Source organism: Tachypleus tridentatus, chromosome 10 (genome assembly GCF_004210375.1).
Source record: "Tachypleus tridentatus isolate NWPU-2018 chromosome 10, ASM421037v1, whole genome shotgun sequence".
Taxonomy (NCBI): domain Eukaryota; kingdom Metazoa; phylum Arthropoda; class Merostomata; order Xiphosura; family Limulidae; genus Tachypleus; species Tachypleus tridentatus.
In genome coordinates this window covers 91,866,335-91,883,658 of record NC_134834.1, presented here as the reverse complement: position 1 = coordinate 91,883,658, position 17,324 = coordinate 91,866,335, and the positions used below count along the sequence as shown (strand labels likewise).

Sequence of the window (17,324 nt, the reverse complement as noted above, 5' to 3'; positions counted from 1 at the left end):
TATCTCTTTAAAGGACTTCACCAAATATTCGAAACTGTATTTTAGTGTAAGTTATTTTTTAAAAACCTTAACCATTTGTTATGCTATTTGTAAATGTTTGGAATGATAGATCATACTGAAGTGCTATTGTTTCATGAAGCAAACAATAAAAAACAAATAGCAATCTTATTCGGTTACAGACTTCTAAGATTAAAAATCTCTTCTTAATGGTGCTAAGTAAATCTTTCTTTCAAAGATGACCTGAATGCACTCTTTAAAACTTCACGTTTCTAACACTAACAATGGATTCTTGATAGGGTAAACGAAGTTTAATATGGAATAAAAAAACGGTTAATAAAACGCAAAGCATTTTATTCGCTTCAAAACTACTGTCTGTGAACATTTTGGAGCATTAAACAGAACTGGTCGTTCATTACTTAAACCCAGACACCCATCCATCTGTTCACATTCTCAAACTACATGTTAGAATATCTCATTTAACGATTTCTCTGTCATCACTACAGGATCTTCAGACCTCGAACTTTACATTAAAGCAAGTCTACTTACAGCTAAAGACAGCCCTATTCGTAACGACTCTCAAAGCTCTTTTTGGTCAAAACTTGTTATAAATGTTCACACTAAAGTTCAACTGTTGTGCAATATATTTATAATCCATTATTTTTATATTGTCTTTCAGTTTACCACTTCTGGTAAAATCTAAGTAAATTAGTAATTGTGATATTATGCTTTAAGTAAATAGTCACCTTCGTAACACAATTTACTGTGTTGGATCGTTATGTATGAAACGTATCTTTAATTATCTATTTTCGATTAAATTTGACATTGGTAACAGTGATTAAACTGAGTAACTAATTCCCCAATCATTCGTTATATAATAATACTCAGCTGTTTTTATTCTTGCTTCAAACATGTTTTCCTTGTCCTTGAGAATGGAATGCTTTATTATTCTGTTTAAGTATTTATATATTGGAGTTTTTGATCTTTCTGAAACATGCCTTTCCTAATAAAAAATAACAACAACATAATATTGACGATATGTATGCTGTTTTGTGTTTTAAGATTCCGTTTAACTTGAAATATAGATCTATTTATATGTGTGTTTTTCTTATAGTAAAGCCACATCGTGATATGTGTCGAGTCCACTGACGGAAATCAAACCTCTAATTTTAGCGTTGTAAATCCGCAGACTTACCGCTGTACCAGCGGGAGACCGTCTGTATATGGACATGGACAGAAAGAGGAGGTGATTTTATATATTTATTAACACAAAACACGTAATTTTGGCTTAGAAAAAAAATGCTTCGCTCTGGTTACTCGACCGCCCATACGTAATATTCCCTACCCTGAAGTTTCTCAATGCTGCCCACAAAATATAAATAAAACATCACTTGATCGACCCATATGAAGAACACCTTTCGATATTTTTTATTGCATCAATCTGCTATTATACTATGCAAGATGAAGGGCATAAGAAACCACATCTCTGATTCGTTAGTTCATGTGATGTGTCAACGATTCAGCCAGTCATAGGTGAGCTTCCATTCAGGTAATATTAAACATTTCATCACGTTGGCTAGAGTATTGGCTGTCGTCTCTAAAAAGTAACAAATGTCCACATGTTTCCACAGTAACGACAGCGTCACAGTTTACTGGAACAGTCAAAAACGTGTTGAGTCATACCATCCCAAACTGGATTCGAATGATTATGAGCAGATATCAACACATGTTGATCCGTACGAACTTTCAATAGACATTGGGATAGACTAATTAGCAGAAACGTTCGGTGTTACATCAATTGCATTTCACTTTAGCCTAAACCAAAACACCTGCGAAAGTTGAAACTACCACTAAAGAAAATTATACGGTAACAAAATTCCAAGATCCAATCAGCTCAATACCCGCCTACATACACGATTTTGGAGGACGTAAGAAAATGTAGAAAAGAAAGTAATGTCTACCCCACCTACGTTTCTTCAACGCATAATAGGAAACAAAGCATTTTTATGTATACCTTATTCCTTGATCTTAGCTTCTCGTTTCTAAAACTACTGAACAGCACAGAAATTAATTGTGCAATACATAGGTTTTAATGTGACATGAGAATATATATATTTATAAAGTTTTTTTTTATTTTTATACATATATAATTTGTTTTTTTTTTGTTTTAAATTTCGCGCAAAACTACACGAGGGCTATCTGCGCTAGCCGGCCATAATTTATAGTGTAAGACCAGAGGGAAGGCAGCTAATTATCACCACCCACCGCCAACTCTTGGGCTACTCTTTTACCAACGAATAGTGGTATTGACCGTCACATTATAACTCCCCCACGGCTGAAAGGGCGAGCATGTTTGGTGCGACGCGGAGTTGAACTCGCGACCATCAGATTATAATTCGAGTGCTTTAATCACCTGGCCATGTCTGGTCCACATACACACAGAAAGTCTTCCAAAAATGTATGCAACATACCAAAAATAGCTGTCTAGAACTATTGTCTACTTTCAAATTTATTAGAGCTCAATGTAATATACAAAATCTCATCAAACATTTTGTATTATTTTATTTGAAACATTTCGTACTATCTTATTTGAAACAATTTGTATTATTTTATTTGAAACATTTCGTATTATCTTATTTAAAACATTTTGTATTATCTTATTTGAAACATTTTGTATTATCTTATTTGAAACATTTTGTATTATCTTATTTGAAACATTTCGTATTATCTTATTTGAAACATTTTGTATTATCTTATTTGAAACATTCTGTATTATCTTATTTGAAACATTTTGTATTATCTTATTTGAAACATTTTGTATTATCTTATTTGAAACATTTCGTATTATCTTATTTGAAACATTCTGTATTATCTTATTTGAAACATTCTGTATTATCTTATTTGAAACATTTTGTATTATCTTATTTGAAACATTTTGTATTATCTTATTTGAAACATTTTGTATTATCTTATTTGAAACATTCTGTATTATCATATTTGAAACATTTTGTATTAATTTATTTGAAACATTTTGTATTATCTTATTTGAAACATTCTGTATTATCATATTTGAAACATTCTGTATTATCTTATTTGAAACATTTTGTATTATCTTATTTGAAACATTTTGTATTATCTTATTTGAAACATTCTGTATTATCCTATTTGAAACATTTTGTATTAATTTATTTGAAACATTTTGTATTATCTTATTTGAAACATTTTGTATTATCTTATTTAAAAATTTCCACATCTTTCTGAAGCCATCGAAACATTGCTGTGTAAAAGCCTTAACTTTTCCAATAAATTATTAATTATTTTTAATAATTATTTGATGAAAACTATATTCTTAGTTATCTTGTTTTTTGGGATTTTCACAGTTATGAAAACATACATATGTACATCCCACTCTAAAGAACTGTCATTAGTACAGATATAAGGCACACTATACAACCTTTGTTTTAGGCTAGAAAAGTCTGATATCAATAACATATGAGTTTGGAATTTTATAATATCACGCTGAAATTTTCCCCTTCAAACTTCCCAACGTTTGTCAGTTTCAAGTTTGAGATAAGTAAGGACTTATTAAAATGTGTATATTTTGATTTTTCATTGTGTAACTAAAAGTAAACCCGGGACTATTATTTATTTATAAATCTGGGAGTGAAAAAGTTAAGGCTAAAATATTCCTTTCTTTAGGCATATAAAGCCTAAAAAACAAAGAACTTGTATAATAGAATAACAATCTGCATTTTCAGTTATGATTTTTATTATTGGAAGTGCTTATGTAAAGAAGTGTCTTTCATGCTGAGGAACTAAACACTTTTTCTAAGTCAAGTGTGACATCAATTCTGGATTTATCACTCCGCCCCCTACATATGCCACATTAATTTAAATAGAAAAACTATAAACTGGTAATGTGAAATACTTGCATATTAGGGCTTGAATAAAATACAAGGAATAGCCGTTATTTATTAGAATGTTCTGTTAATTAGTGATTTCGATATGACTAGAAAGACTCTGAGAACAAATGTTATATGTTCCGTTGAGAAGGCCGAGTATAAGGTTTCGTCCAAACGAGTTCGGAACAAAACTGTGGAATCGAGTATGTAAACCCGAGTATGTTGTGAAATGGTTATGTAATCTGCTAATATGGATACTAAGAGAGGGTAATTTACCTCTTCCTTTTATTCAGTTTCGCAAGTAAAATTAATGTTAGGATATTTGGAATTTAATTAATTAAATAACTGTTTGATGTGATTAGAGCTTCGAAACAGTATGTTGGTATCATTAACACATCTCCAAAATAGAATTGATTTGTATTCAGTTGGATAAGTATATAGCCAAAAACACTCAAAGTAACAAAATAATGTTACTGAGACTCAACCCTAAAGGTGACTTCACTACCACGTCATGAACTTCGTCATATACCTGACCGTTAAGACAAAATGATTATCCATGAAGGGAAGTTTGAGTAATTCTTAGAACTGTTGATGGTTAAAGCTTGTGTGTATTATTTCATATTTTGTTTGGGAAAGTTTATTTAAGATTATATGTATTGTTTCATTGAGTGAAATGTTTGTGAATAATGGTTCAATGTTGAAACTAGCAAGTATATATCGACAAGTTTTATTAATTTTAGAAATTTCCAAAAGGAAAAGGTTGTTTTTTTATTTCGCGCAAAGCTACACGAGGACTATCTGCGCTAGCAGTTCCTAATTTAGCAGTGTAAGACTAGAGGGAAGGCAGCTAGCCATCACCACGCACCGTCAACTCTTGGGCTGCTCTTTTACCAGCGAATAGTAGGATTGACAATCACATTATAATGCCCCACGGCTGAAAGGGGCGAGCATGTTTCGTGTGACAGAGATTCAAACCCGTGTCCCTCGGATTACGAGTCGAGGGTCTTAACCACCTGGCCATGCCAGGCCCTATATCTAGTGAACTAACTTTTTATATTTCAATATATGTTTTTTATTAACTTGTTAGATCACGAGATTACATCTCATGTGATTTTAATTTATATACTCCTGTCGCAACATTAATGATATCTGTACACCACCATTAGAAGATCTGATATCAATCTCATAATACACGCATGTTTACTCAAAATACACATGATAATCTGGAAGGTGAGTTAACGTTTTAAATGTAACTAAAAATTCCAAGATAAACTAATGTATAAAAGGAATAACAAATAAACGATGAACAAAACCATAACTAAATAAAAGCAGAATTTGTTACCTCACACTTTAACAAGATACTGACGAGATAAGGTAAAACATGTTATCAGCAGAAAACTTGGATGGAGCATGCCGGAACAGTAATTGATCATTACAGTTAGCAAGGTACTTACGAAATAAGAGACAACAGGCCCGGCATGGCCAAGTGTGTTAAGGCGTGCGACTCGTAATCCGAGAGTCGCGGGTTCGCATCCCCGTCGCGCTAAACATGCTCGCCCTTTCAGCCGTGGGGGCGTTATAATGTGACGGTCAATACCACTATTCGTTGGTAAAAGAGTAGCCCAAGAGTTGGCGGTGGGTGGTGATGACTAGCTGCCTTCCCTCTAGTCTTACACTGCTAAATTAGGGACGGCGAGCACAGATAGCCCTCGAGTAGCTTTGTGCGAAATTAAAAACAAACAAACAATAAGAGACAACATGTTATCAGAAGAAAACTTGGAGGAATCATACCAGAACAGTAATGAGTCACTACAGTTAACAAGGTGTATAGGAGATAAGGGAAAACAGGTTATCAGTAGAAAACTTGTAGGGAACAAGTCAGATCAGTAATATGTTTTCGGCACAATAAACAGTTAATTGAACGATAAACATTTCCATTCACTCTCATATTCTCTCAGAGATTTCCGTAGGTTATTGTATTTAAAGACTAGGAAGGTTTATTAAGAATGAAGAAACTTTTCATAGAGCAAAGTAGGAAACTCTTTAACTCGAGATGATATATGAACATAAGCAGTGATGAACTTGTTTATTTATAAACTGCTGTTCATATTTACTTTACTTATACAAGGCAAATGTAATTTAAATGTTTTCCTTCTGTTATGTATTCTTTTATTTCCTAATAATACAGCGGTATGTCTGCGAAATCAAAAAGTTAGAAACCGGGTTTAGATACCTGTGATAGGCAGGGTAAAGATACCCATTTGTGTAGCATTGGGCTTAACTTGAAACAAATATATTATTTAATACCCTTCTTGTTTGTAGGTTCGTACATCTAAACGATTCCACAAGTCCAGAAACAACAACACCTGGATTATTTGTTTGGTAGGCTCCCTCTCTACAGGATCCAACAAGTTCAGAAACAACAACTCCTAGATTATTTGTTTCGTCGACTCGTATCTATACATGATTCGACAAGTCCAGAAACAGCAATGCCTGTATTATTGTTTTGTAGGTTCGCACCTCTACACGATTCCACAAGTCCAGAAACAACAACGTCTGGGCTTTTTTATTTTTTGGGTTATTATATACACATGATTCAACAAGCCCAGAAACAAGAACCCCTGAATTATTTATCTGATAATAACTTATGTAATCTCTTTGTTTGATCACAAAGATGACCGAATCTGATGTATCATACGATACTTGGATTTGTAACTTTACAGAGTGGACACTAAAACTACACTCAATGTCACCAGAATATTGCGACCTGTGGCAGACTGTGGAAACAGCATTTAACTTAGAAAACGAAACAAAAAATGAAACGATAGGTTCTGAGCTCACACACTTACGATTTCTGAACTTAAGTCGCTTTTGGATTCAACGAGTGTTTGTACCAATAATTTCTTTTGTCGGTGTCGTAGGCAACCTTTCGACCATCGTGATCATGACCCGTCGACATATGCGCTCCTCTACCAATAATTACTTAACCGGCTTGGCCATTTTTGACATGCTGTATTTAATGTGTATTCTGATCTTGTCCATTTCTCATTACCCTGGTATGACTGATTTCCACCATGTTAATTACTGGCGACTGTGGCCCTATACTATACTGCTAACTGACGCCTGTAGTAATACTTCTGTGTGGTTGACTGTAGCCTTTACAATCGAGAGATATGTCGCCGTGTGTCACCCAATAAAAGGAAAGGTGTACTGCACCGAGTCTCGCGCCAGAAAGGTGGTTATAACTGTGGCCTTCGTATGTTCTTGTTTGACTATTCCGACTCCTTTCGAATGGACTGTTACAGAGGTCACTGACCCCCTTACGAACAAAACTACAGTACAGCCAACATTTTCTGAACTTGGAATGAATATACTCTACAGAAACATATATTACTGGTTATGCGTATCTTTGTTCGTCTTCTTACCACTTATTATGCTGACTGTCTTCAACTTTTTCTTGATCAAGTCTGTACATGCTTCCAAAGACCAACGGAAAACGATGACCAGACGCCGAAACAATCGGAATTATTCTCGACAGGAGAGAAAGATTACCATTATGCTGATTGCTGTAGTTGTCTCCTTTATGGTCTGCCAGCTGCCCACAGCTGTTCTCCTGGTGTACACCACGTTTCAGCCCCCAAATCCCATGACTCGTGGATTAGGAAACATCTTTAACTTCTTGATGGCTATTAATTCCGCTGGGAATTTTATTCTTTATTGTCTTCTCAGTCAGCAATATCGAAGAACCTTTTTGCAGATATTTTTTCCATGTTTGAAGACTAGACTGGCCCGATTACATGTCAACTTTCAGAATACCAGCTACTCCAACGTAAATAACAACGTCAGTGTTTCCAGGATGACAAACAGTATCAGAGAAGGGACCAACTTCTGCAGTGCAGGTCCGTACAATCTGTTACGTGTCGGCTTTCAGAATAGCAATTACTCCAACGTAAACGACAAAATCAGTATGTCCAGGGAAATGAGTAATGTCCGAGTAAGGATCAACTTTTGGAGTAAAGGTCAGTGTGGTCAACGAAATATTCATCGCTTACATTGTGGATTCGAAAATCGAGTCCCAGGAAGTTGCTTTAATTCGACTGGACGTAGAAATTCAATATATCTCGAAAAAAGCAAAATAACTAATGAAGAGAGCAAAAAGTGTTTTCCTTTTTTTCGTCATAGTTGGCGTAATGTGACCGGGAACAAGCATGACCTTCAACCTGAGCGTGAAGAACATTGTTTTCAACTAAAAAGTGGAAAGCATGATACATTCTTGGCCAAACCAGAGAGTGTGCTGAACTACCAAATACACTCACCTGTCTAAAAGATTTACACTTCAGGGAAATGGCTAAATAAAGACATTGTAATTCTTAAGTCAAGTTATGGAAATAAATATTATAGATCCTTATTCTGTCAAATCGAATCTCAAAGGCATTTGAGTTCTGGAAAGGCTGTTTGATAATAATAATAGAAAGTGGTCATAGGAACCTCAGTTGAGCTAAAAATATTACTTCCTAAAATACTCTGATAAGACAACTTCCATAGCATTACTCAGAAGCAAATTTAATTTGTTTTAATGAACAGCTACTACAAAATCGCATGTTTTCAAAGATTGTTTCTTAAATAGTTGTGAATGGTTTTCATTATTAACTCCATTTAAAGATCATAAGTCCCTCAGAGACTTTAAAAGAAAAATATTGACCTAATTAATAATCATTACATTATTTTTAAAGGTAAAAATCAGTATTTAGTAGACATTGTGTGCACATGAATTAGTAAATAAGAGATTATAGTCGTAATATAAGAAATTCTAGTTCACATGGCAAGCACGTGGCCTATTAGCTAGATTAGAGAACATCATTTGATGGAAAATTATATTTGTTTAAACTTTAAACAAATGTTACCTAGGTATTACTGCTGCCTGTAAATGTTCCACTTGTGTTAAAATGTAATTAAATTACAAAATGATGTTTCTGGTCTAAAAAATAAAAATTCTGATAGACAAGAACTATGTTTATATCTACTGATATAAGATTAGAATTAGTATATTTGCATTACACACACACGTTTAGTCAAAACTTATCGAGATGATGTTGAAATTTCGAGAGGTTCATCATTTTCACATTCAGAAATGTTTCAACTTATTCAGAGATGTAAGCGAATATGTGTGTATATGAGCATCTATAATGTTTCGTGATTTTTAAATGCCGTTATGCTGCTATTGGAAACTAAATGAAAGGAAACAAGTAAATCGTTTTATATGTGAGAAACTGTGATGCAGCATAATTACAGATGCCAGTACAGGAAAGAAGTATGGGGGTATGTTAAGGATATCGTGTGTCGCCAACAAACATAAAAACATCACAAAGTTAAAGACCAAGATTACGGATACCACTGTAACTGCAGCCATGCTTCAGGAAATGTGGACTAAAGCCGCATGTGGTTAGACATGCGGAGAACCACTAATGACGCACATGTAGAAGTATACTGAATATATCAATAAAAACTGTTTGAGTTGAGCCACAAGACGATGAAAACTGCGTAACTGTATTTCTGTAGTTAATTAATTATTGAATTCTAAACTAAGAAATATAATTTTGTATATAAATGCATGCTACAAAGCAGTTATAACAAACAAGTTGTTGCGAGAATAAACATGTTTTAATTCATGAAAAATATACAAAGATATTCAGTAAGAAGAAAGGAAATGTTAAAATTTCTTGTGCTACTTTGAAGATAGATGTGAAATCAAGTTTAAAGTCATCCAAAATTTTTAATATCTTAAAAAATATCTATGTTCTGAGCAGTATAATATTAAAATTTACTTAGAAAATACACGAGACCTATTCTTAGAATGACTGAAAGAAATAAACCAAAAGATATATAGAATTTTTCTAACATAAAAATCCCACTATACCATTTATTAATAACATGAATAATAGATTTATTGTCATATTTGTTAATTAATATTTGTGGCATCTGTCAAGTAATATTAGTAAGAATAATAAGCGCAATATAATTTTGTGAAATGACAGAAGATTTGGTTTGAATAAAAAGAGCAAGTATCTGGTGATTTACCCACTTTATAACCTTCCAGTACACGTTTCAATTATATTTAACATGAGTATTCCTTCTGGTCCCAACCGTTTTAGATTGTGTGCAGTTCTTTATGAAAATGTACTGCACTCAAGGTGATCCATTTCTCATATTTATGGAACTGTATTGTAAAAAGGTGGCCTCTCTTTTATTCATAAGAAACTAGACTGTAACGAAACTGTCTCCTCATATTCATATGAAACTACTGTTACCAAGGTGTTTCCTCTCTTATTTACATGAAACTGGGCTGTTCATAATTTTAGTGTGGTAAGAAAGTCATTTTCATTATAAGCTTGTAGTGGTAAACGTTGCAATAATGCATGCAATGTTTTATTTAATTAAAATATATGTAATATTTAAAGTTTTAAAGATTACAAACTTCAGTGGATCGTTTGTTTGTTTTTTGAATTTCGCGCAAAGCTACATGAGGGCTATCTGCGCTAGCCGTCCCTAATTTAGTAGTGTGAGACTAGAGGGAAGGCAGCTAGTCATCATCACCCACCGCAAACTCTTGGGCTCTCTTTTACCAACGAATAGTGGGATTGACCGTCACATTATAACGCCCTTACAGCTGAAAAGGCGTGAATGTTTGGTGTGACGGGGAAGCGAACCCGCGATCTTCAGATTACGAGTTGTACACCTTAGCCCACCTGGCCATGCCGTGCCAGTGAATCGTTTAAAAAGATTTTTGAAAGATATAAAATCAATAACTGAAAATAAGCATCTCAATTATTTCTTTAACAGTTTATAGTTATGGGATATTTTCTACTTTTAAAATTGTAAATTTATACAAATTACAGATTTAAAAGAAGAAATTTAATATTTCTGTAGCTACATAATTTCTAGAAACCTACACTCAAGTTGCAAACTTTTTTAAATTTTTAAATCATATAAGAAGGTGGCCTTTTATTTATTTAGAAGATATATATTCACTGGGGAAAGGTGCTTAGGTCTATTGTCATCATGTATGGAGTACCTGTCAAGTTTGCTTACCAGTTCATTTTTTCTCCAATTTTATCAAAATAGTTTATTGTACTATGTAGGAGTGTATCTGCTATTGATTCAATATGTGCGTATTTGTGCATGAATTCAGATGATGTAGTTATGGGTACTTTGTAAGCTGTTTTAAGTAGTGTATTTTGTATTGTTTGTAGTTTTGTTTGAAGAAGTCTTTTGCATACATTTATCCATGCAGGTGCTGCTTAGTCAATGACGGGTCTAATGTATGTTTTATATATTTTTATGATGTTGTCTGTCGTAGCTCTACTGGTTTTGCCAGTTAGATTCCTAGCATAGTTTGTTCTTTGCCAAATTTTTGTTATAATATTATTTATGTGGTTTACACACGCTAGTTTTGAGTCGAACGTAAGTCCTAAAAATTTTACAGATGTAGCAGTCTGGAGTAGTTCTACATTCATATAGATATGTGGTTGTGCTTTTTTATGTTTAGTTAACTTAGTGAATACTACTAGTTGTGTTTATTTTGATTCTATATTTTTGACAATATTCTATTTAATTGTGGTTGTATGTTTGTGGATGCTGTTGCTGGTGTTGGTGCACTTTTCCAGCTCGCTACATCGTCTGCGAACTGTGAGGAGTACCCATTATTTGGATCTTTTAAAGGCATATTATTCCCGTGCATAACGAATAGGATAGAGTTAACCACCCCTCCTTGAGGGACACCAACTTCTGGAGTGAGACTCTCAGAGGAGGTTCCTTTCAATATTTACTTCACATGAACTGTTTTACAGAAAATTTAACAACCAGCGAATAGTTCCCCTCGGTAGTCTCGGAAACGGAGACAGTTATGTCATACAGTGTTGAATGTCTTATCAATATCGAGAAAACAAGCGACAGTGCATTCTCGTTTATTAAAACTATCAACAATTGCTTCGGTTAATCTGACTAAGTGGTCTGTTGTTTGTCTGAACTTTCTGAAACCATTTTGTTCTTTAGGTAATTTTGATGTTGTCTCCAGGAATGTGGAGTGTCTGTTACTGATTATTCTCTCTAGAATTTTACCTACACAGCTAGTCAGGCTGATTGGTCGGTAGCTATTTGGGTTATTGGTTGGCTTTCCTTCTTTATGGAACATTAATACATTTGCATGCTTCCAAGAAACCGGGATACAGCCAGAGTATAATGATACATTAAAAATTGCTGTGAGATGTTCAAATAATTTCGGAGTGCCTTTTTAAAGAAGAATGGTTTGTATACCATCTTCTTCTAGAGATTTATTTTTGGTGTTTGTTATTGCTTCTATGAGTTCTTGCGCTGAAATTGTGTTTGTAAGCATTATGTTTGTGTAGTCGTTTAGCATTTTACTCTAGAATTAGTTTGGTTTGTTCTGAATTTCGCACAAAGCTGCAGGAGGGCTATCTGAGCTAGCCGTCCCTAATTTAACAGTGTAAGACTAGAGTGAAGGCAGGTAATCCCTACCACCGAATTATAACACCCCCACGGATGAAAAGGCGAGCATGTTTGGTGCGACGGGGAATCAAACCCGCGACCCACGGACTATGAGACGAGTGGCTTAGACGTACAGGACTTGTAAAATACTTTGTAGCTAAGTAGAATCATCTCTGTTTATGGGAAGAATTTATCATTGTTTTCAAGTAGTATTTTGTATTCGTTTCATAAGAAACATAAGCGTGCAAGCAACGTAGATTTGCTCTATTTACAGATAGGACTTCCCTGATATTGCTGAGACATAATACGTTGCGTGCTAGGTTGTATTACTATTAGGTAAACCTGAGTGAGAATTACAAAAAATGAGCAAACGTTAAATGACCTCTAGCTGAATAATAATAATGTGTATATAACATAGAAAATAATAATGGAAAACTAACTACAAGCCGACATGCAGTTAGAGTTATGATACTCTGTAGTTATGATAAGTCCGTCTTTCGAGAATAAAGCCAAGACTTTTTAAATATACGATATCTTTAAATAAACGTTAATGTGAAACACTCTTGAGGAATCAGGCGTTTCGTATATGCTTACTACACATTCAGTGTTCATCACATAGAGATATCGTTGCGGGTGTAGAAAAGTTCTGAAGTGTTATTACATTCAAAGAAAAATCTGAGTTGAGGCTCAGACCATGATGCTTCTGATTACGATAAACACTTCTAACTTTAAGCGCACTACAGACAACTAACAAAATCCTTTATGACAATAGGTACTGTTTTACGGCATGCCCTACCCTTCATTACCACCACACACACCTCAGCTCACTTCAGGTGGTTAGTCGTAATCTGAGAGTCGCAAGTTTGAATCCCCTTCAAACCATACACTCTTGACCTTTCAGCCGTGAGGACGTTATCATTTTACGGTTAATCCCACTATCCGTGGGATCCAGCTAGCATAGATTGACTGCGTGTAAATTTTACGCGAAATTCAAAATAAACTATTCTAAAATTAGGGACAAAAATGCCTAAAACCTAGTGACTTCTCACTAGGCCAGTTAACTCATTTCAGCTTAAAAATCTGTTCAGGCTGTACCAGTACCAGTACCATGAAACATTTAAAACCGTAGGTTCAGTTGCAATATTTTCACTATCCACGCATTAAAATACTTGGCTCAATAGTGATGTTATCTTTAGAAGTTACTGTTGCTTCCGTTGAACTGTTTTTAGTACTTTATGTTTCATTATAATCGAAACTAATCTATACGTACGTTGTTAGGCAAATAAGACCACGTTATTTTTAACTTTTTTTTTCTTATGATCTTAAAAGAGACAATTCTCAATTGATCTAAAAACTAAACCATATGTTTTTAAATTGTAACTTATATCCTTACAATCATGCCGAAAGCGAAACACGCGAATATTCTTGATATTCCTGACCTAATTCGTATTTTCCAGTTGCTATAGATACCAAGTATCGCTTCACACTCTTAATTCCTGTTCGGCAGAATAAAACGTAGGTTATGTATGTTTTCTAGAAATTTTGTTTATTTCAGTTTTTGTGGTTCATTTAGCTATTTATCTACCCGTCTTTCTCGTCCAAGAATAACTTGATAACCATTGTTGAACTCAAACAATCAAATACCAATGTTAGTTGTTCGTGTGTCATAAATCGTGCACCAGGAATGGCCAGTTGGTTAAGGTGCTCGACTCGTAACCTGAGGGTTGCGAGTTTGAATCCCCGTCACACCCAACATGCTCGCCCCTTCAATCGTGGGGGCGTTATAATGTTACGGGCAATCCCACTATTCGTGGGTAAAAGAGTAGTCTTAGCAGCTTTACCATAAGTATAGTTTGTTTGTTTGTTTGTTTTGGAATTTCGCATAAAGCTACTCGAGGGCTATCTGTGCTTCCCTCTAGTCTTACACTACTAAATTAGGGACGGCGAGCACAGATAGTTCTCGAGTAGCTTTACGAGAAATTCAAAAACAAACAAACAATACTTTCCGTACTGTTAATTAGTTTTAATTACAGAGAAGTAATCTATTAATTAACCAACGAAATTTTGCGAAGGTCCAACCAATAGCGAAACAATAAGAGAAGAAACGTTTTTACTCTTTTTTGTTTTACGGTGTTCAGAGCGTAAAACAGAATTTAGGATAATGTTCAATTTATTATTCTATTTCAGATAACTTTTATCGCAATCACATTTTTTATCATTTTTGTGGAATGAAAATTAATATTATATCTTAGAACGGCTGGTATGAGTATTAACAGTTTTACTGATAAGGAGAGAACAACGTTTCGACCTTCCTAGGTCATATTCAGGTTTTTTGAAGTGGGTTTCTCGTCATCAAGAAAATTAGTATTGCTTAATCCGAAATAAAATCAAAACAATTTTAGATTAAATTCTGAAGTAGTAATTGTGGCTCTATCTACCGCCTGTATCTTAAAGTCGTGACTTCTTTGATAACTTGTTTTATTATAAATTTTAAAAAAACAACACATACACACATTCGGATTAACTTGGCAGTTCAAATTACTCATTTGAACACGTAAGATATTCTACGTATCCAGATAAATAGCTATATACATATTTTACGAACATTCAGAAAGTTATTGAAAATACGGTTGATCCGCAACATAGCAAGTGTGCTAATAACTCATTCATTTATACTTATGTTTTAGAACATTTGGAAATGTATCATTATAAATTAAGTTTCAGTTTGAATTCAATTATGAACCTAAACGTATTATAAACTCTGTATTTTATAATTCAAGATAAACCTTTCCAAATGGAATTATTTGTTGTAATTTTAACTCCACAATAATTAAGAAAATAAAAACGTATTTATAAAGGATATAATTCAACTACACTGCAATTGTGTCTTTTATTATTAGCCTAAGCCTAGAAAATAATATATTATAAATATTTTAAGCTTTTCTCAAACTAAAGGAAACATTTAATGGTATAATAAACTGCTTCAGAGAATGGAGAAAAAATGGATATTATATAGATAGCTTGTTAAATATCTATTTTTTTTTTCTCATTGGACTGGAAATTAAGAACGTTTCTCCTATAGAGTGAAATTACCGCTCTTCTTGAAACTACTTGAATGAAGATTTGCAATCTGGCTTCATTTATCAGTTTAAAAATCAAATATTGGGTAAAAAACTTTTTGTTGTTGTTATTTATAATTAACTACCTGTTAGGTGTCCATTGTTGGAAATAATTTCCTGTTATAAAGTTAAAGGCTCATAAAACCACCGCTGAGCCACCAGAAGGTATCAAAGTTCTAACTGTTCTAACTGGCCTTAAAATATTATAGAATACTAGCTGACGTACCTTGGAGGTTTTACAGGGAGTCAGATCCGAATTATAAACTCTTTCTTGCTCCAAAGAGAGCCTTAAAGGTACATGCTAGATGTGGTGACAATCGGTTGAGCGGCTCGTTAGTTATAGGCGGCACACACAAACAGACGTTTGTCAAATTAAGGTTTAATTCATTAAAGAGACTTCGGTCTTGTAAGAAACAACTTTAAAGTTACTGACATTTACTGTTTGAAAGCTCTGAAAGTTTTAATTTATTTTGCTCGTCAGTCACCAAATGACCTGGCCTGTGGACGACTACTTAAGATAAACACTTGAGCCGCATAGAATTATTTGTTGCTTTTTGTGCGTGAAATCTACTTTATTTTGTCTTTAGTGTACAACTACTGAAATGATCTATTTAAATAAATAATTTATAATAAACTGCTATCTTAGTTCACTAGTTTCCGTCATGACCGTAGACCAAACTGCTATTTTATATGTTCTGAACACAATATTTTCCGAGGTGCATTCGTCCGACTAGCTCGTCTTTAATAAATATAAATCCCCGCTTTTATTTGATTGGGCAGTGTGTGAATTATCATCAGTAATACCATGTATATATATATATGTGTGTGTGTGTGTGAAATTAAAATATAGATTACTTGCATGGATGAAAAATACCAATTATCATTGAAAATAATGTAGATAATTTAACTTTAAACCGGTCTAACCAGGAGTATGGATTGTTACAAAATAAAAATTTATAATAATTGGAACACGTCCATTCACTCGCTCAGCAACTTCGCCGTTATCGACATGTTAAGCCGTAATCATTAGAAGTAATATCTAGCTAGTAATAACTTCAACAATAGGTATGTTACCTCGTAGCCTCAGGGTGAAAAAAATTATTACCTGTTTGTTATCTACTTAATAGATACAAATTATTTAATTAAACGCATGTTTATTGATACTCAAAGATTTATGAATTACTCGGATATCGCTAATGGTGAATAAAAGACTTTTTGGAAAATAAATTGCAATCATATCGATTTCTGTTACTTGTTCGTTCAATATAAAACTGTTCAAATGAACCACATTACTAGAAGGTTGTTCTGATTGCTGAACTACCATCAGAATCACTTCTTTAAATATCAACGTTGACAACCGACCCTAAATAGGGTAAAGTTCTCTGTATTCGCTGTAATAAAATCATTGCTTCTTGATCTTCAACGTGTGATTCATGGACTCTGTGAAAAGGAATATAACACTGAATATTCACTTGTGAGTGCATGGCATGAAGATCTTTTGACTGGTTAGTGTTCTGTAAATAAGTGGTTTGGGTTCGATACTTGTCTTCGATACTCGGTAGGATCCGGTAGAGTCGCTGCTCCGCCCCCTGACGTTGAGAGTTTGAAATTGAAACTCTGATTGCGGTCAAGTGGTCACAACTAGAGATAATAAGCAGTAACGCCGTTGATACCTACAAAAATAAAGAAGAAAATACATTGTAAAGACCATACGTAAGACTAACATTTGAGTGTTTTTTGTAATTTCGAAAAAGTAAAAACAAATTCGAGAGATATTACTTAGGCGTTTATAAGTAAAGAC

General features: G+C 33.9%; 1 protein-coding gene across 1 annotated transcript; it reads left to right on the top strand.

Moving 5' to 3' along the window:
* The first annotated feature begins 6,240 nt into the window (after window positions 1-6,240).
* On the top strand, window positions 6,241-8,504 carry LOC143228146 (thyrotropin-releasing hormone receptor-like). The gene has a single exon (XM_076459462.1). It carries the CDS (start codon window positions 6,574-6,576, stop codon window positions 8,221-8,223), a length of 1,650 nt encoding a protein of 549 aa, XP_076315577.1. The 5' UTR covers window positions 6,241-6,573; the 3' UTR covers window positions 8,224-8,504.
* Window positions 8,505-17,324: the final 8,820 nt, after the last annotated feature.

Excerpts from the sequence above, each read along its gene's own strand:
- LOC143228146 (XM_076459462.1), top strand. The coding sequence starts at position 6,574 with ATGACCGAATCTGATGTATCATACGATACTTGGATTTGTAACTTTACA.